Raw genomic sequence first — 22,311 nt, 5'->3', positions numbered from 1 at the left:
AGCCTTGCTCTGAATACACATTCTTGTTTTATGTTTATTGGCGCGTAATTGTTGAAGCATTATAATTCTTTCTGTTAACATTTTACGTAAAATATACTTATAACTAAAGTATAAAATAGCAATATGTAAGTTTAGGTGGCACTGATACATGGGGCATTGTATATCATTATAGTGTAAAAGTATGTATGGAAAACCATAGTAATAAATAACTCTATGGCGAAATCAATTCTTTAAAAATCATTTGTTTTGTTATAGAATCAAATTAAAAAAAAAAACTTTTTATAAACAAATCAGAAAAATGTTTACTTAGGTTAACACAGGATTTAAACACTTATGGTAATGCATATTAGTTAAATAGTTAGTTAAAAAAAAATGTTTACAGACGTTGAGTCAAGAGATGCCGTTCAAATCTCAAAACCATCTCAACGTCAATCACAGATAGCAAGGAAAAAATAGAGGTTGTAATTAGTTGTGACAGAGAAAATGAAATACCAGTAATTGCAAACCATAATAAAACTGCAAACCATACGTGATAGTTACAAATCGGATATTGAAGAAGTTAAACAAAATATCAAGACAAATTTTCCTCTTATTGAAATAGGCCTACTCTTACACCAAACTTTACAATAAATACAGAGCTGGATGGTGCTATTTCCAATGTAATCGGTAAAATCACGTGTTTATAAAAGGTACATCATTAATAAAAATGATAAATCAGTTAACGTTATCATGGGACAACCATTTTCAGTGAAGGTAAAACATGTGGATGAATGGTATACTTGTACATTGACTGCTACTCTGATAAATCCATCACGTGACAACAACATTGGATTGGCGGCAGGGGACATAGGAAGCGGAGGTTATAGCATTAAAGGCGGTTGTTTATTACTACAAATCTATTCTAATGAGTTTCTGAAAATTAACCAATACTATTTATTTATTGCCAACATACCAATTCCAAACTTCCAAGTCTATAAAGTACATAAAATAGGAATTGATAATGTTATGTTTAGTGACGTCGAATGTACTCTACACTATTTTTTAGTTATATTTGTTTTCTCCTGAAATTGTATTTTCAGCCTCTTTTTTATGATTTCATCATGGTGTATAATCTATATTTGAAAGTGTATAATTATAATTAAACACTGTACCAGTTAAAATAGAAACATTATAGATGCATTGTGAATTGCTAGTTTGGTTTGCTTGTATTCAAATGTTTGTCAGAATTTCTCCCTATTCACACAATCTCCTACTGTAGTAAACGAGACTGTTTGAACGTATCGTAACTTACGTATCTTATGTGAAGCTGTGATTCTAAAACAATAGACAACGAAGAAAACTACCCATGAGGGCACAAACTCACTGATGGAAAATATTACATCAGGATAGCTACTTTGCAGAGACGCAAATCGTAATTCCTATTACTAGTATGTATTTGTTGCAATTGATGCCGCTAATCTGTCTACACTATCAAATTTATGTGACAAAAAATGATGTCATATCACTTTTTTTTTAAACTTTTTTTTAAAACTTTTTAAAAATACTAGTTTAATAGTTTATACCGAGCTATAAGCCTATAGTCTTCACAAGCACACTTGTGTTTGCACACTGAACAAATTCAGAGTTTGGGAAGAAAAGTGTGCCAGTGTATACCAGCTTCAAACTGTCTACAAGAATAAACATATCCTGCAAGAAAGACTAATGATTGATCATGAAGTGTATTATATGCACCGGGAGGAAGTACCTTCACATTACAGGTAGTACCACCTTATTCTGTTGGGAAATTACTTCTATAAATAACACCTATTGTGCTTATAGAATTTGATTTATACTTGTTATATCTTGGCCTATTAATATCAAACACATTGTATAAGATCATTTAACTGTGACCAATGTCATGCATGAGTTGTTTCATATACCCATTTGTTACTGATTTGTATAGAAGTATACACTCCATTACTGCCAACTTTAAATGGTAAACGTAAGAACTACATACGAGGAAGTTACAATAAATCCAGGAAATAAGGTAAGTTGTTAATTAACTTAACAGAAACACAACAGGAAAACATTCGAAAGTGAAGATTTAAACCAAAGTTAATGAACATTAAAATGTTTTATAAATTCAACATTATTATTTAAAATTTCTAAATTAATTTTATAAATATTTACCGATGTCGAGTCAATCGGTCCAGTTTAGATGCCAAGACCATCCTACTAATACACTGGAACGGTTTTGTACAACTTGTACCAAAAGTGCATGTAAGGATTGTGAACAGTTTGTAAGTTGTTATACAATTGCTGTCGATGAATTTAACAAAAAGGTAAATGAAGTTACAACGTCTGCCAGAGATATAAAACAAGAATTGGAAGATATTTTTAATTCCATAATTAACGATGACAGGGAGTTTAAGTTACAAGTAGATTAGGCCTACATTACAAAACTGATTAAAAACCATGTAGACGCTACTGTTAGAAAAGTTAAAGAGGAAGGAGAGAAACTAATGACGTATCTTTATACTGTATGTAAACAAAAGAAGGATTCAATTGAAAGTCAAGTAAAAGAACTCGAACCACACCAAATGTAATTACAAAGTCTTAAGACATCAGCTACAGATATGAAGGATAAACCGGAAAATACAAACATACTTGACAAATTCAAATTGGACATGGAAGGGATTGAACAAAAAATCAAACAAATGAAAGACAAATTCTACTCGTATGCAAAAAATCTTACACCAAACTTCACAATAAATGCAGACATGCATGATGCTATATCGAAAGGCCTTGGTAAAATCACATGTGTTGATAAAAGGTACAGCATTAATACAGATGATCAATTTATTACTGTTGTAAAGGGACAGCAGTTTACAGTGAATGTTGAAAAAGTAGATGAAAGTGATTCAAGTGCATTAACTGCTATGTTGAACAAGCCATCATGTGACAACATTGCCGTTGATGAAGTAGAATACACGTACAGTGGGAAGTATAAAATAAACGGCAGAAGCAATGATGAAGGTGAGTGGAAGATGGAGATCAGTGCTGGAGTTGCTAGCATCAAAGGTTCACCAGTGAATATCACAGTTATACCACGCCGTTTACGTACCATTGAAAACATAGGAACCCTTAAAATAGATGACGCAAGAAATGCAATCTATGTGAAATTAGACAACTATGGTTGTATATTAGTATCAAGTTGGTGTAATGAGTTGCTGAAATTCAACCAATCAGGTTCATTCATGGAAAATGTACAGGTTACTGGTGTCATAGTCTATAGAATACATCAAATGGAAAATGGTTATTTTATGTTTACTGATGCAGCAATAAAGAGTATTGTAATGTGTAACGATAGATTTAAAGTAGTCACTCAATTTGGTAAACGAATATTAGAATTTCCAGAAGGTTTGGCAGTAAACAATGAAACACGAGTTCTGTATGTTGCAGACAGTGAAACTCACTCTATATATATCAATTTAATATTGATGGTGGAAAGCTGTTGGGCAAGATTGGTTCGAATGGTAGGCCACCACTAACTGCACCACATGATGCTACTTTAACCAAGAAGGGTAATTTACTTGTTCCTGATCAGGGTACCAATACAATACAATTGTTCAATGCAAATGGTATGTTCATGAAGACAATTGTAGACAGAGGTAAGGAAGATGGGAAGGTATGGAACGCTAGAAGTATAGTAATGGACGTGGAGGAAAATATGATAGTGTCCAGTGACCATAAACTACAATTGTTTGATAAGAATGGTATCTTTATAAAACGAATAGATGGCGTAAATGACAACATTGATACTCCTGCTGGAATCACTGTTATCAGTAATAATCCAAGGAGATTAGCTGTTGCTAATTATGGGGCAAACAATGTGAAAATATTTAATTATTAATTGTTCAGAAGAAAAAAAAAGACTAAATGGTTTTTAAAAATTAAAATCCAGGCTCAATAAACATGGAAAACATTATTTAGAATACAACGTCTGAATTTATTCTTAAACAGTTTTTTAAATAACTATCTAACTTTGAATAACCAGTACTTACTTTATAACAGATCCATTCTGACGGTAAGATGACGTTAGATACAAACTACAATACACAATTATATAAATTGATTTGGCATAACATTTAAGCAGCCTATAAAAACTCTTGCATATAAAGTCTTGTTTTATGTTTATGGTCCCTTGATTACTTAAGCATTTAGCCTTTCTGTTATTATGTTATTTAAAAAATATACTTATAGCCAGGGAATACAATTGACAACACTAAAGTTTAGATTTAGAATTCACTTAAAAACTGTACAATTTGAAATAAAAATGATTGATTCTCTATTCTGCATTTTACAAATGTTATTCACAACTTAATAATTTAACTGTATTCTTTACATATATTTTTTAATTATTATAATCCATTAAAATATATGTTTTCCCGGTGGTTAAACCTCATTGCTGCTAAATTTGAAATACATTTCTTCTTACATTACAAAAACAAAGGTTTACATTATATACATTACATTATAAAATATGAATTGCAGGCCTACTTTATTTACAATACAACGTAATGTTCTGTTCCAGAGACAAAGTGAGTGAAAAGGTGAAAAAAAATAAACAGAACACAATTATGAACTAAGATTATGCAGGAATACAGCAATACTGTATACAGATGTTACTATCCAATTCACCTACATCGGTGCAGTAATCCCAAGGAAGTATATACTAAGTATCTATTGTCAAAACACAAGTTTGTGGGTACCGCATCGGTGACCAATAAAGATTATGCGCGCAAATTGATACATACTGCATTATTCTTGAAGGTTAATAGTAATGTTTAGCCTCACTACATAACGGCAGGTAAGGCTGAGACTGAAACTTACAGTATATTAAGAAATAAGGTAAGCGGCGTACGTAAGTAAGGTGATAGATGTAGACATTATGTTATATTTGTTTAGTAAACTAGATGCTAGTATGCGGCTGGAAACTTTAAAGCATATCTGGTCACCCGATTCTCAGTGCTGTATATTAGTAATACAGCTTCTCATTCATATCATACGTGGTGCTTTATCATGTAAGGTTAAGTTAAATATGATAATGGTAGATACATGTGAAACACGTATGATATTATATTATGCCTATCACATATTCCTATGATACTGGAGAAATCTATATAATATAGTTTTACTATTATTCATTTTTCCAAAGGATAACAATTAACATCGTGCTACTGTTCTATTTTATACTTCCATGCTGTAATTGCCACATTGTTATCTTAATAGCAACAAGACGTTTTCTCAATGTATTATGCTAGTGTTTGGTAGCCTACTACAAATCAATAACACTCGAAAAAATACTGGATTTTGACAACAATGATTTTGTTTTCCTATTAACGTCTTATTCTCGCATCTAGTATGGTACATAAAGGCGTAGGTCCCGTGCACACAGTGCACGTTACAGAACGTAATGGTACACTAAACGAATAGAGAGGGGATCGACTCTCTTTTCCCCCTTGTAAATATTACATATTATATTTATTGTGTTATTGCTTATGAGTGTCCTTGGCAATTTTTTATTATAGGTAATTTAACTACGATCAAGTTTAAAGGTAATAGTGAACTATTTCCTGTGTATTTGCATGATAATCATTGCTAAACCTAACTCTACTACACAGGATTATTTGAACTACGAGGAAGTTAAAGTATTAAAGAAATCAAGGTTCGTATCATATTGAATTGCCTAAAAGAAAAAAAAGTTACTACATAAAGCTTATGAACAATAAGAATACAATTTTAAGTTATTTCTTTATTTCACACACTAGAATGTTAACCGGCTGAAAACTAAAACTAAAATGATTTACATAAAATATTTACAGATGTCGAGTCAAGAGGTACAATTAAGATGTCAAGATCATCCTGATAACATACTAGAACGGTATTGTACAACGTGTACCAAAAGTGCATGTAAGGACTGTGATCATTTTATGACGTGTTATACAGAGAAGCATGATACCAAACCTTATTCAGTAGATGAATTTTACATAAACGTAACCGAAGTTATCAAGTCAATTAAAGATGTCAACCAAGAGTTAGAAACTATTTTTAATTCCATAATTAGCGATGACAGAGAATTCAAGTCACATGCAGACTACATAAACAGGCTGATTGTAAGGCATGTTGAATGTGTTGTTAAACAAGTTAAAGAGGAAGGCGATAAACTAAGGATGGACCTTAAAACTGTATGTACACAAAGAGAGGAATTCAATAAAAGTCAAGTAAATGAACTCGAATCACATCGAATGCAGTTACAAAGTATGAAGACCTCAGTTACAGAAATGACGGACAAACCAGAAAGTAAAATCATACTTGCTAAATACAAATCAGATGTTGAAGATGCTAAACAAAATATCAATCAAATGAAAGACAAGTTTTCTTCATATGTTAACAATCTTACACCAAACTTCTCAATAAATACAGAGCTGAATGCTGACATTTCTAAAGGCCTCGGGAAAATCAAAAGTGTCGACAACAGGTACAGCATTATCGAAGATGATAAAAACATTACTGTTACAGAGGGGCAACAATTTTCGGTGAAGGTAGAAAATGTGAATGAATGTGACGATACATGCACACTGTCTGGTACTTTGATAACTCCATCACGTGACAATATTGGCGTTGATGAGGTAGAATTTATGGGAAGTGGAAATTATAAAATAAAAGGAAGATGCAATGAGGAGGGTGAATGGAAGATGGAAATTACAAATGGTGTTTCTAGCGTCAAAGGATCACCAGTGAATATCACAGTTGTACCAACTCTCGTACGTACCATTGAAGACATACAATCACTTAAAAAAGACAACGGATGCAAAGTAACAGATGTGAAATTAGATAACGATGGCTGTATGTTAGTATCAAGCCATTGTAATGAGTTGTTAAAATTTAACAAATCAGGTTCATTTATTGCTAACATACAAATTCCAGATGTCAATGTCTATAAGATACATAAAGTGGGAAATAGTCATTTTGCTTTTAGCGATGGGCAAAACGAGAATGTTGCAATTTGTACTAATACGTTTGAAGTAATCAGTACAGTTGGTCAGGGAATACTAGAATACCCAGTTGGCTTGGCAGTCAATATTAGAACAAGAAATCTGTATGTTGCAGACAGAGAAAAGCACTATGTTTATCAATTTGATATTGATGATGAGAGGTTAATTAGAAAGATAGGTTCAATGGATACACTGGATGCTCCACATGATGTAATTATAACCAGAGAAGATCATTTATTAGTTCCTGATTGGAAGACTCATAAAATTCAAATGTTTAATTCCGATGGTGAATTTATGAAAACAATTGTAAGCGGGGGTAAGGAAGATGGTAAAGTCTGGAACCCTAAATGTATCGTAATGGACAAGTATGAAAATCTGATAGTTGTCAGTGACCATAAACTACAATTGTTTGATAAGACTGGCATCTTTATAAAACGAATCGATGACGTAAATGACAACATTGATACTCCAGGTGGAATAACTGTAATCAGCTATAACCCAAGGAGATTAGCTGTGGCAAATTTTGGAACAAATAATGTTAAAATATTTAATTACTAAAGTGAAAAATGCTTTATTCTAAAACAAAATCATAAAGTCTAATGTATTAGAATATCATTTACGAAAACTACAAATATGATTTACGAATGTATAGCAAATTTATTTTCCGTTAGTAGATTGGTTTAAACCATAATAGCCATCATGACTCAGCCAAACATTCTTTTACTTGGTGTTTGTTTTAAATATTTCTTTTATGTCAATAGTTACTTTTAACGGGTGGCAAAAAGACTGTGTTTATTTTTTAAATTGCATTGAAGACATGGGTCGCTTCCAAGACGCAAGCTGAGAAATGAGCAGTCATGCAGATACCATACTTTTGTCCACTACTTAATTACTGTAACATATCAAGACCTGGAAACAGATAGCATTTCCAAATAATCTTATTAAATTCTACTGATTTACTGTTAGATTGTTGTTAGTGTTTATATTGAGTAATGTAAATATGTTAAGTAGTTTGATTTTCAATTACATATTCAGATTTAAAATAAAATTATTGATATGTTAATTAATCTGCATATTAAATTGAATGTTTTTATTGTGTGTGTTATAACTATTGTGGTCTGTTTATACTACGGACGATAAAAACGAAGATAAAAAGATAAACATACATTTTCTTAAATTTAGAAAAGTTTTCATCCTAATTATAGGATAACCATTTTAGCTGTCTTTATTTTGTTTATATAATCTAATCAAATGACGTCGTGATCAATAAAGAACAATACAATCGTTTACTAATTGTTGTCCTATTTTAGTTCCCTAGAATAAACGCTTTTTTTGATTTATTTTGGCTTCTGTCGGAAAAAGTTAAATGAAAATCGCTCTTTATGACGGAAACCAAATCTAAGCAAAAGCGAAATGTTGAAAGAGTCTAAACATGTTTAATTAAACATAATCATTTTGTTTCATGTATTAGACAGACTACATTACCATTTACTGAATCGGAAAAAAAACACTGTTTTCGTGAAATTATAATTAAGACACTTCTTACGTCATCGCCTGAGCGCCTCATGCATATTCATGTATCTTAGGCTTTTTAACCAGACTGTATTTTTGCACAAACTCCCTAATATAAACAGTAAGTGTAAACTACCTGTACAACCGTACAACGTCTGTGACAACAATGGAAATTCAATGTACGTACCTGTGTTAAATATATCATATTCTTATAATCTGCTACGGAATCGTTAGTTTCTGGAATTGTGAAATGTTTCTTTATCATCGAAAGCATTTGAGAATTTCCTTAAACAGATACCGTAGAATTATAAATATGAGTAAAATATAAACATAAGTAAAATAATTATTAATTTACTGTTATTTGGCGTCACTTTGACGACAAAAACAAAGATCTGTGATACGATCACACTTTTTTCTGCAACAACAACGTTATAAAATAAAACTGTATATTAAGGAAATGACAACGTAAATGTATTGTTCCCATGTGTCATTTTAATATCACATAATATATATCCACTTTGAAAATTGTTTACGTTTATGGGGAACAATACATCCTTAGTATAAACATGTCGGCATGTATACATGGTGGGTTCCAGGCCGACTCGTCTCCTAGTTCTGGTGGTGAAACAAGAGTTCTCGGATAAGAAATATAAACCGTAGGTCCAGTGTTTTCAAAGTGTGTGCATTTTAAAGAACTAAAATCATCATTTGAGACGAGTTGGGGTTACCCCGGTGAACTGGTTCACGAAAAGATTCTGTGTCAGGGAATTACCACCTATCTGATAGGACTGTGAATAATGCATTTATTTGTAATCATTGGCAAATAAAACAAATAAAACCAGACCTGAACATCATGACGTAATCATAAATCTAAATAAAACACTTGCGTTGGTTTGGGATTTACCTTTGGGATGATGTTGCCGATGAAGACTGAATGTACTGTTGTAGCTCCAATCTTCTGGATTCGAAACGCTTTTGATTGCTGAGAATGACGGTAAAGATTGGTAGCCATATTCACTGGCAAATCGGGGTGTGTCGTAAATGCTTACATTCCAACAATCATCAACGTAGTTGTAGTAATGTACTGAAAGTAATGTATAGTAACATTTATACAGTGTGGCAAATTACTGTAGCTTACTCAAGTGCATATAATTAATAACCAATTTTTGCACGATACTGGAGAATGTGAATTTTTATAAAACTATTGTTATCGCTAATTTACTGTAATTATCTAATGAGAGACTCTACTCGATTTGTATAAGTACCGTACTTTATTCAACTCGTGCTTCTTATAATACAATACAATACAATGCGATAATACGGTATCAATGTAGACAGGAACAGAGGATTATGATGCGGTATATCAGCGTGATGAATGTCCCTGAAGGGCTGTAAGGTGAGCGCTGTGCGTCTCAGGGGAAGTGTAAATAAGGTGTGTCTGGGTCCTGGTGCATCTGTTGGGTATATAAGTTTCTGTTAATTAACATAATGTCGACATTACAATATAATGTTGTGAGCTTGCATGCCTATTGGTCCTAAGTAGGCCCAGGTACCTTTTTAGGGGTTGATTATTAGTATTATTTATATTCAAGTATCACAGTTAAAATAAAAATGTTATAAAAACTTACCATCCCCATATAATGGGTCTTTTGGGTTGTTAGCCACCCATCCCTCTTTCTCCGTCTCGACTCCATTTGATGGACTTGAGCTTACAATTGGTACGTTGGTGTGCTGTTCTAAATAACGTTGTCGTATAGTTGATATATACAATTTAATATAGTCTGCTTTGTAAAGACTGAAGTTAGAACTTGTCCCATACCTGCCAAAATGATTATTTTATAAAACAAGTTACTTGGCTAACTTAGGTGGGTACTTTTTTATCTATATAATAATTGTATATAAATATACTCAAGTTTATCCACAATTTTAGTGGAAATAATAGTTATAGACCCTACAGTAATTCATCAAACCATAATGGTAGAACATACATTTATGAAAGGAATACTAATTGTTTATTCCAATTTATCATATCTGAATGTTATGTTGTGTAAACAATAATCCCTCTACTGAAGTTGATATTGGCAAACGTTGTCTTAGCATTTTGTTGAACACGTACCAATTTTCTCTTAATGCGCCCTCATTTTCATTGTTAGCTCCCCAAGCTATCACAGACGGATGCTTGCTTAACCTCCTAACCTGTTAATTAACAATAGTAAAAATACTTAGTTATTACTTTATGCGTTTATAAAAAAAAGGTTGACACGTCGGAATAAGACCAGTGTCAAGAATAAAACAGAAAGAATGTTTCCATGGACATTCATTAGACAGTGTATACCACGATTGGAAAACACCCCTATTTGGGGCAAATCGTTGAACCTAAATTCGTTTTAATCGTCAATAACTAATTATCTAACTTAATTTAATTAGTAAACAGGGTTACACCAGGTGGTTAAAATCAGTACCGAAAGTACGAACCAACTGTATATACCATCGAGTAAAAATTCTAGAAGTAAAGCGCGATTTACCGAATTTTGCCCTTACGTAAATTTATATATAGATGTAGTCTCGAATCGTAGCATTCTTCCTTATTAAGTTAAACGTAGAACATGCTACCTTACACTTCAATGGTCAACACCTGTAAGGAGGAAACCTGTTTAGAAAAAAACACTATTGTTGTAACAAACCTGATATTCAACTTCACTGTCAACTGTCAACAAGAAATCTTCACCGGTAGGATACATTGCACAAGCAAACATAATATCCTGCCAGATCAATATACCACTCTCATCCGCAAGTTTGTAAAATTCATCCTTTTCATATATTCCCCCTCCCCAAACCCGAAGAGTATTCATATTAGCATCTATTGCCGATTGGAAGAGATTCTTTAGACGATCTTTTGTCACTCTCTCCTGAAAAGCATCCACTGGAATCCAATTTGCACCCTTTAGGAATATGTATTGGTAATTGATTTTAAAGTAGAACGTGTTTCCTAAGAAAAATATATCACATTTACGTTAGAAAATTAATTTAAAAAACACAATAATGTATAGATGAAATTAAAAAATATCAACAGTACCTTTTCCTGGTAGAGCATCTTGAATAAGTTGCACTGTTCGGAAACCAATCGTCACATTCTTTACAGAAACTTCACCAGAAGCGCTGGAGAACATCACTGACACCACATACAGTGGTTGCCTGCCATAACCAATTGGCCACCAAGTTTCTGCCTAAAAAGAACGTTTATTGATTGTGATTTTTTTTGCTCATACAAACTTTACAGACGAGACTTAACTAAACATAACAAACTTTCAACATCAAATCAAAAACAGTAAAAGAGTAATAAAAAGATGTAATATTAATGGTAGACAGAATATCATGTAATAATAAAATCTCTGTTTAGTAACATAGTGTAGTTGGTTTTCTTTAGAGTGTGGTCTTTAGTACAGTATGACCTGTGCAGTTATAGGATCTGAAACAATTCAAATGTTACTACACGAGTGGACTAACAACGGATACTGGTATTATAAACATTTCTAATTAAGATTCTTAATAGATAACTTAACGAAACTTTAATGTTTATTGCGAATGCCCAATGAATATTAGCTACTTGAAACACTCATAGAGTAGATACACAGAATTCTGTTCATAATTGTTTTTGTTCAAATATCTTGATGAAGAACCTGAATAATCATATTTACCATAGGAACGTCAAAATGAGCATTGTGTGTCGAAATTGATCCTGATTTTAGTGTTACAGACGTTGTGTTCACTACACCAAGCTGTGGTAAACTTATAACAATTTCCCCCTCTGCTTTTGATACAGATCCTGTTTCCAAATAAGTTGTTACGTTTAGAGACCAATTAATATCCTTTGAATCTATTTGAAAGAAAAACAAAACAGAATTTGAATATTTTGCAGTTTGCCGATGAATGTCACAATAATGCCACAAGAACGATATTAAGAGTTAATTTGTCTATTAATTAACGAGGCGAAGTTTACAAAACACTTAATTAAAATAACAGTTTAGTCTCCTAAGCCACATTTACTATGCAAGCTTCAGGACATGTTGTAAACAAGGGTAGTCCTGAGACGTACTTGAGAGAATAGGAATTGCCGTTACATCCCGTATCGCAGCAGCCTGGAACAATTCAACACTGATGTTTCTCCTGTTAAAATAAAAACAATACTTTTTTTTTACGATTTTTAAAATTTGAACAGGTGTAAATATGTTATCTGGTAAAACATTAAAATAATAAATAATTGAGTAATGTACCATAATTATCATTAACACAATATATCCACGTTTTGAAAATAATTATTACGGAAAAACGAATTAATTAGTTAATATAATAATAGTATTATAATATCTACCGGTAACATATGCATAGTTGTTCAATATGGTACAAAAACAAACGTTTACAAATTATATATTTCATTATGAATTTTAAAAAGCGAAAATGAAATAATTAACGTATGGTACCCTTGGAACTATTGTATTGCTTCAGGGAAAAGGCTAAGCAATATTAAGCAATTAACTGCATCATTGGTAACAAGTGTTTAGTCTACATTATATGCCAAATTAATGTATTGTTTAAAATGCATTTTTTTTGGTCATATTAATAGAAAAAACAAAGATTAGGCCTATTTCATAGTGAAAGTGCTAAGTAGGCATACACAGTGCTTTAACAAACATTATTTATTTTAATGTTGTTAATCAAAAGTTTTTATGTTTATTTTATAATTGTCGAGGACCCCTTCTAAAGCAAGCTTCTCAGTTTAAAGGGTTATCCTCTGCTATACCATAATAGTTATAATTGTTATAATTATTTAGTTTCTGTATGATTTTGTTAATTTCAAATCATAATGTATTGTAGTGTGGACATTATTGATACCAATAAATATTACAAACGAGCAAACAAACAAACACTTACCAAATTCCCACTGGTGCAAATGCTGGACCCCAATCCCAACTAAACGAACATTGTTCCTTTCGAATGTAGTTCGGATGACAGAATCCCTGGTATTCAGGGGGATTGCAGGCTGGTGGTACATTATACTGGCTGTGTGCGGCTGCTTGTTTCGCTGCGTATGAAACTGGTGATTCGAACTCAATTCGTATTGTGTTTTCTCCAGGCTAGGTTGAGAATAATCATATCGTAAATGCTTCAATAGAAACAAAGTAGCAGGGAAGTATTATTGTTTATTTGAAGGGGAAGGGGAATTGGAGGCGTCGTGATAAGTGCCCTTTAAAAACTGCACAACAGCTAGCTATATGAATTGAAACAGGAACATTCTCTGTTTCTTTCTAAAATCTAAATAGTATGAATCTTTATGAATAAATAATATTTCCCAACTAAGAGAATAAAAGAAATTTTACATGGCCTGCACTAGATTTTACCTAGTTCGTATAACCGAATAAAACTAATTCAATTAGTGGTGGAGATCGAATGTGTCGGTGTAAAACATTTAAATCACTGTTGATTGCACAATATAACAGTAGGTATGTTTACTGTACTTTATCCAAATCTATAACTGTCACTAGATAGTATCTAACTGACTATTGAAAATCTTTTGGATACAATTCTAGGTGTCAGTACTTACATTAACAAATTTCCCAATGTTGTAAATGTATCTAAGAAACATGTTAACAGAATTGCCAACACGGTGGCCATTGATAAACACTGTCGAAACTGTATCCAAACCATCGCATACTAACTGTACAGTCGACACTGACGTAATATTACTCGGTACTGCAAAAAAAAAATAAAGAAGCCCGTTTAAAGATGGAAGGAGGAAAGATCGTGGGAACAAGTGTGTTTAACATACACTCTAGTAACCTTTCTGTAGATAACATTTAAAGATGTTAACACTTTATTAGGTTGTATCTTTGTATGTGCATCACCCAAAAAAAGAAGTTGATCTGGGTCTCTGTGATTTGAATTCAATTGAAGTATGGAATGTTAGAAATACTGACATTATAATATCAAGTCAAGGCTACTTTGTTCCTCCCAAATATCTCGGCCAAATTCGTATGGAATCAAATATAAAGTATATTACATTAAAATTAAACTGGATATTCTGTAGCATTTAGCTGCTTGTCTTTATTTTTGAAAAACAGATACTAACTCATTAACTATATTATATATATAGCCTATTAATATAAATGCATAATAACATAAATATGGTTTTTATTTTTAAGTAATCAAGCCAACGGGGACAGTCTATAAGAAATAGATGCAATGGATAGGAAAATTGAATTTTAACTTAAAAGGAAATAGAAGTTGAAGGTCTTCCCATCCTCTGAGAAAATTAATTTTGATTTACATATTTTTGTGTACAAATTAAAGGCCTTGGGACCAGAGTCTGAACAAACCTTACTTACTGTCGCCAGATCAGAGCGAGAAACATCGTCGTAACCCTCATTTAAAGAATCAATATTGCCTACTCTAACTACATAGCACGTAAGGTTTGTTTTTATAGATACCAATGGAGAATCAAATGACAGGCCTACTGTGTGTGATATTCATTTACGTAGGCATGACCAACGACTAATCTACCAATCTGAAGGACGGAGTAATGCAGGCAAAGGCATTGAAAGCTTCTAAAAACCAGTTCAATCCTTAGGCCTACTATAAGCCTACAAGCAGATCCCCGCATACCAAGATCCTGAATCTCACATTATATATACTTTGCAGTATTGTATTTAATGTAATACTTACTACTAAAAATACGACTAAACGTCCAATTTGTGTATACAATCCATCTATACTCAAGGTCATTGAACCTAAAATAAGGGTCACCGATTATTCCATTTGATATCAATGCTGTATGGACACTACCAGGTACCACAACGCTTGTTGATATTGCTGTCAAAATAATCAATAGTAAGTGTATTTACTACACATAAATTACTATTTACAAGTATAATATTAAAACAATAAACACATTTAAAAATTAAAAGAAAAAAACGTGTTCAATTTTAACGACATATAATATAGAATAATATAGATTTGTATCGGCGGCAAAATACATATTAAAATGTACCTTTTATCTTAGATTAATACAAATCATTCCCATTCAATTGTCCATGATGAATGATATAACAGAACATAGAGAATTATTTATTTTATCTATGGCAATTTCATTTTCATTTCATTTATTCATTCGACCAATAAACAGATACAGAACAGATCAGAAACAAAGCACAATGGTCAGGCGAAACTAAAGCAAAACTATTACTAGAACGCAAAGAGTCAGTTTCCCCTTGTTTGTGGCTCCATCTCGGGTCGTAGTGCAAATTTATGTCCCAGCAATCAATTCATTGAAATAGAATTGCTAGTGCGTAACTAATGTATTCATAGTGGGAGGGAAGTATGGGTTGTTTACACTAAACGAAAACCAAATAAATGTTCATAACACGAGAAATCGCAAAGCTAAAAGTCTCTATGAGACATACATTTTTGCCGACAGCTCTGTTGATGAAAATGACGAATACTGTAGATACGGTCTACAATAAATCTTGGCATGTGAATATTAAATGTTAACCTATTTTGCATAACAGGTAAACTTATCATGATATCTGCAGTTTAGTAATGTTATATTATGCAGACATTCATTATCAGTATACATCATCTGAAGATTGAGTCATGGTTTCCAATGTAGATTTCACTTTTAGAAAGAAAACAGTCTACGTATATATATCAGTATAATTGCAGACATTATAATTTATGTGTAGAGTTTAGGTCTGACAATTATTTATTTTCCAGTCACATCACCTTCAATTAGCCAATTAGGCTTGCCAGATCTTTATAAAGTCTTAGTTTTCACATAAGCACGTCCTAAATCTCGACTTAAGCAACATTATTGTTAAAATAGCCAGCTAGTACAGACGCATGCCAAATTACGATGTCACAACGACTGTGTTTTGGACATTTAGTGTTTAGTTATACCTACTTTCATTAGCGTCTTCTAATTTCCATTCTCCATTCAAGTCTACTCTAATCTCACAAAGACTGTAAACGATGAGGGTGCAAAACAAGAACAAGTTTCGAAGGCATGACATCATCAACTAAAAATAGAATTCCAATTTGTACAAGTTAAAAAAAAACCAGTTAAATTAAGTATATTAATAGCAACAATGCACGTTAGTTGGCTTAGATTATTACAAAAAATAAGTACTGAATACAAGTTAGGCCTATTAAAAAGCAGAGCTATCAATAGATAAACGGCGAGATATAGCGTAAATAAGGAACATAGAGCCCTTTGTATTACACTACCATTGTAGGCTACACAACTAAGCATAGCCTAAGATTGGTTAGAAAGAGAGTTAGAATTTGGAAGCTAAAACCCGGTCAATAATTTAGGCCTACTTTTGTATTGGTAATCAAATTGCATGACTTAATTATTTTATTCATAAACTAAGAACATCTCGGCTGATAACAACAGTAATACTATAAGGCTACTAAATACGGTAATAGTGACACTCTTAAAAACAAAAACCACCAGTAATGTGGGAGAGATTTTCAGAACTTACATTGTATATGGTTTCTACGCTGAGAGATAAGAAATATGAAAATTAGATGATTGAACGTTGCACTGTCACAGTAGGCCTACATGCTATATCAATTTCTTTGATAACATTATTCTATTGTGTAGTATATGTTTTTGAATACTGTACTTGACACAATGTAAACAACTTGATATTGGAAGCACGTGAACTATCGCTACCCTGGATAATTACGTCACACTTAATTCATATTCAATAAGGTAGCGGAATATAACTAATACATAATTCATGTTTTCTACACTGCTTACCTACGAAAAAGTAAATAGGAATTTGTGTTTTTTTTCGAACAACACTTCATTTACATTACTAGAAACTGGCATGAGAATTATCTGGGGGTTTTTTGCTAACTCAAATGAAAATTATGTGTTCTTTATTAGACGTAGTTTCGAAACAAATTAAAACAAGGCCATATAAATGGCTGCAGTCGCGTGCTTAGTGTTCACCGACCGACCGACCAACCTACCTACTGACCAAAATTACTGAACATGTTTAAAGATGTTGAAATGTTTAAAAACAGTTATATTTTTTTAATTTACACGTGCGTAGCCTTTCACTTTTGACGTGCTCGTATAACGTAATTTCGAGTTGAAAAGTAAGTCAAGAAAACAGAAATCGGGCAAAAAGAGTGCGCAATAACATTTACCGTGCAGTGCGCGCGCAAAAATCTGCGCACTCATGGCAATTTTGTAAACGCTTAAAATTGCCTGAAACGTACTCTTATTTCATCGAAAATAAATTTTGAAAATTTTAAGCGCGCGTACGCATGCGTTACATGCGCTACGCACGTAATTGTATTGCCATATGATGATTTATGCCCTGAAATTTATGAGTACCAAATTTTATTTAATTGTGATTCATGGTTGTGAAGATATGATTACAAACGTGATTTCGTTAAATCGTGCGTTGACCGCGTAATTTTTTATTGCGCACCGTGAAAACATAACCACATCGATTCCTGGCCATAAGGAATATACTGTGAACAATTGACTTAGCTAGATTAAACTGATATCAAGAAAAGGTCAGAAAGCGATAAAACGCATAGTGATACCGGACCGACAGACATACCGACAGACCGACAGACCGACAGACCGACCGACCGACTGACATATATAGAGTCGCTTCCACGTGACTAAAAACTGAGGCAGTTAAACATAAAATGTTGAGAAATGACCTAGTTAATAACTTAGATCTAGTAACTCTAGGCCTAATATAATTAGATTGTAAACTGTTTGTATAGATGGGAGTAACGGTCAACAGAGATGAAATATTGACCTATTTTTTTTTCTCTTGCTAATCTTTTTCAGAAATTAGACCTACTTCTTCTGTTTTTTTCTTTTTTGTTATCGAGAAGAGATTGTTAGGAATGACACTCATTTTCGTTAGTACTGATATCATGCAGGTTTTGATTGAAATATATTCCAATAATGTAAACAAAAATAGCATCTCCTCTTTCTTGCTATGAATGTCCCTGAATGTAAAACATTAAAGAAAAACAATTTGGTAGCACATACAATATGATGGGTATTTGTGTATGATGTTGCCTTAAGCTAGCTCTTTCTACACTATAAAACGTTATGTGACAATAAAAAAATGGACGCGATAATGTCATATTAATAACACTTTTGAGCTTTTTTTAAAACTGGTTAGTGTAGACAGAGCTTTAGTGGTAATAACATTTACTGCTTTATGTCATAACTTTTATGGCACAATGTACAGTATGATGTTTACATTACAGGGTGCTGTGGTCTTGTGGCTTCTAAGTATTGACGATTTATTTATTTATGACATGACTTGAACGCAGTCATTAGACTCGTTCATATTTTAAATCCATTAAAAAAGAAACCATAGCAATTATGACTTACATATAAAGTAGTTATTATTGTTAAAACCAATGAGTCATACACTTTATGATCAGGTTGTGGTGGATATTTTCACAGAAGTCGTAATATTTAATATACTTTTACGAATGTATCCATAAAAAAACTTAATAAACATGTTTAAGTAGGTTATTAACAGTACATTGTATTGTTCAAAATCTATTAAATAATTATACTCGACAACAAAGTAAACATAATACATATTTATTACCATAAAAATGATAATTATTGCCAAGTTGTACTTAGTATTATTTTTGTTTGTATCTTTTTCAAGATAACGTCCAAAGTTATCGTACCCGATTTTTTATCTTTAGAAATAGCTATAATATAACAGCATACCATGCAGGGTATGTTATAATTCAAATCAAAATATAAAATCAAATTCAATTTAAGTAGAACTACAATATATATATATATGAACATAAACTCAACAATTTTAATATTGCATTCCTTAACAAAATAAAGGTTGACAGTTACTGTACATTAATTTGCAAGTTGTGTGATAGAATTTGAGGCGAGTACCATGTCATGTTTCTTTTGCTTTCTTGATTGATTGATTGATTGATTGATTCATTCATTCATTCATTCACAATAATACAAACAAAATAGAGAACATGAATGAATACATGATGAAACGTATGAATAAATATGATTGCATTTATGGATAAGCCAATTAACCAGTAAAGGTTTCAGTGGAGTAGGCCTACAGAAGTAAGAGAAATGATTGTATAATAGAAAATAAATGTTAAATTATAAAATATACCATAAATTGCTATACAGTTAAATGTTTTTTTTTTCAAATTAGGTAAAATATCCATTTATTTATGATATACTTTTTAAAATAAAAAATGGAAATCACTCAATCTTAAACCCGTAATCGGGTGTGGTCGCTCGCAATTGAACATTTACCAAGTCCCTCCACAAATCTCGGGTATGTGCCATCATCTGTGTTTTTGAGAAGGATTTTCCATTTTTATTTGGCAAGATTTTTAATTGTTATTAACTCTTTCCAGGTTTCACCACGTTAAACATGAACAGTCGATTTGTTTTTTAAATTGCGTTTTGCTAGCCTTGCTGAACCGAATTAATATCTCTACGGAGTGGATATTTTGGATCTGGCATAATTCCTTAGGTTGACAGAAATTAAACTCAATTAAGGTGTAAAGCGTCTTTTTCACTATGCACTTTAATCTGCCTTTTGAATCAAGATATGGAAAACAGATAATGTAAAATAGCTTAATAAAGATTGACATGACTGAAGAAAAACAAATATGATGTAAATTGACTTTAAATCTATACAAATAATATACAAATAATGTACATACGGTTGCTGCATATATTTCTAAAGAAATTCTGTTTGTTAAATATAGCGCATTACCTGTCAATTAAACGGAAAAATGTATTGGTGATTTGTATTAATACCGTGTACTTAAGAAGTGACATTGCCTTGAAAAAATATAGATTTTAATAATTACAACAGTATAAAAATAGATATATTTGTTTCAGTGAAAAACACACACAAAAACACTTTTAGATTATATTGCAAATGGAAGTGGCCAATGATGACAAAACTTTTACATTCCACTGAAAGTAACTTTATAAAAGTAACTTTGTAATAGAGTAAGTAACTATTAATCCGCTAAATTGTGGCTATGAACCACCAGATTAGCCTGTATAATTGTACTTAATCGTGGACATTCAACGAAATTCAACTGTCCAATACCCATCTCACGCTAATGGGATAAAGTCTATTAAACCCACACAGGCTGGTGCAATCTATGGAAATCTATCTACAATTCAATGGAAAAAAGAGGGTAGGACAGTCCCTAATGAATAGAGGCGCATCCAACGTTCTAAGCCTTAGGTCAACCCCCTACATAACAGACAGGACCCGAAAGAACGGCGTCTGCAGTGACACTTGTTGCTGTCCGTGACCTTATTAGATACTTTACATTTATTCACAGTTTAATCCTGCGTCATGGACAACTGCACACCGCATATACACATTTGTATCTTGTACTTTTAGATATAATAATTACGCAAACGTAAATTATTTATATTTTGGGTTTCAAAATATGTTTTTTCTTTACGTTCATTTAGATATGATTTTCACTTAAGCACTGTACTTCTTATAACTATTTGACTAAAGCAAAGGGATGTTACATGTTATCTCTCTCTTTTTAGTCTCGTGCAACGCGACTCTACAGCTCACTATGTCTGTCGGTTGTTCGGTTGGTCGGTCGGTAAACACTAACTTGTATATGACCTTATCTTGATATCAGTTTAATCTGCTAAGTCAATTTTTCACAGTATATTCCTTATGTCCAGGAATCGATGTGGTTATGTTTTCATGGTGCGCAATAAAAAAGTACGCGGTCTACGCACAATTTAACGAAATCACGTTTGTAATCATCATATGGCAATACAATTACGTGAGTAGCGAATGTAACGCATGCGTACGCGCGCTTAACATTTTCAAAAATTATTTTCGATGAAATAAAAGTACGTTTCAGGCAATTTTAAGCGTTTACAAAATTACCATGAGTGCGCAGATTTTTGCGCGCGCATTGCGCGCTCTATGTTGTTACGCACTCTTTTTGCCCGATTTCTGTTTTCTTGACTTACTTTACAACTAATAATTACGTTATACGAGCACGTCAAAAGTGACAGGCTACGCACGTAAATATAAATGTTTTTAAACATTTCAACATTTTTAAACAAGCAATTTCGGTCAGTTGGTAGTATGGTCGGTCGGTTGGTCGGTCGGTCGGTAAACACTAATGAGCACGCGACTGCAGCCATCTATATGGCCTTGTTTTTCTTTTTTTTTATGAATCTATAAAGTGAATTCAGACTTAACATAAGTCCAGATGCCTAATCACATATATCCAAATGTAAAAGAATGTTGATAAATGAATAAATTATTACAACACTATAAATCATAGATCATAAATACTGGTTGACATAAACAATGCACTGTATAATAGCTAACTAAAATCGGTGTGAATAATAAATACGGTATGATATAAAATAGTTGGCATGTAGGCCTACACAGTCACTTAAAAACAGTCCCACTAAATCGTGCCAAACCGTAGAATGTAGCTTTAACGTTACTAATAATTCACTGTTGAGTAGTTATGCATGATGTTATTTTGGTTTCGAGCAAATTTTATTTTTCATAAATGAAAGTTCATACTGTCATTAATAACCCTAGTAAGTATTTGAAGTGAAGGAAATCTGGCTACGCGCCAGTTATAGGCCTACACATCAGCTGTTTTGACTGGGGGAATAGGAAGCTCGACCGTGTCCATTTAAATA

The 22,311-nt window shown here is 32.5% G+C and overlaps 2 protein-coding genes across 2 annotated transcripts in view; one reads left to right on the top strand and one right to left on the bottom strand.

Annotated features, from left to right (window-relative positions):
* The window catches only part of LOC140045098 (beta-mannosidase-like), a 39,158-nt gene extending 22,058 nt beyond the window's left edge, over positions 1-17,100 (bottom strand). The window contains exons 1-13 of the mRNA XM_072089850.1: positions 17,084-17,100; positions 16,504-16,618; positions 15,270-15,416; positions 14,152-14,300; positions 13,482-13,684; positions 12,646-12,716; positions 12,248-12,426; positions 11,626-11,776; positions 11,234-11,538; positions 10,666-10,745; positions 10,178-10,368; positions 9,454-9,633; positions 8,737-8,834 (exon numbers count right to left, since the gene is read on the bottom strand). Coding sequence (XP_071945951.1) covers positions 8,737-8,834; positions 9,454-9,633; positions 10,178-10,368; positions 10,666-10,745; positions 11,234-11,538; positions 11,626-11,776; positions 12,248-12,426; positions 12,646-12,716; positions 13,482-13,684; positions 14,152-14,300; positions 15,270-15,416; positions 16,504-16,615 — 1,866 coding nt within the window. The 5' untranslated portion in view covers positions 16,616-16,618; positions 17,084-17,100. The remainder of the gene's footprint in view (positions 1-8,736; positions 8,835-9,453; positions 9,634-10,177; positions 10,369-10,665; positions 10,746-11,233; positions 11,539-11,625; positions 11,777-12,247; positions 12,427-12,645; positions 12,717-13,481; positions 13,685-14,151; positions 14,301-15,269; positions 15,417-16,503; positions 16,619-17,083) is intronic.
* LOC140045101 (uncharacterized) lies at positions 5,484-8,727 on the top strand. The gene is made up of 2 exons (XM_072089854.1): positions 5,484-5,707; positions 5,865-8,727. The coding sequence occupies exon 2, from the start codon at positions 5,865-5,867 to the stop codon at positions 7,593-7,595; it is 1,731 nt and encodes a 576-aa protein (XP_071945955.1). The 5' UTR covers positions 5,484-5,707; the 3' UTR covers positions 7,596-8,727.
* Positions 17,101-22,311: the final 5,211 nt, after the last annotated feature.

Source organism: Antedon mediterranea, chromosome 3 (genome assembly GCF_964355755.1).
Source record: "Antedon mediterranea chromosome 3, ecAntMedi1.1, whole genome shotgun sequence".
Taxonomy (NCBI): Eukaryota; Metazoa; Echinodermata; class Crinoidea; order Comatulida; family Antedonidae; genus Antedon; species Antedon mediterranea.
This window is presented reverse-complemented; position numbering and strand designations above follow the sequence as displayed.

Coding starts and splice junctions, on each gene's coding strand:
- LOC140045101 (XM_072089854.1), top strand. CDS start 5,865: ATGTCGAGTCAAGAGGTACAATTAAGATGTCAAGATCATCCTGATAAC.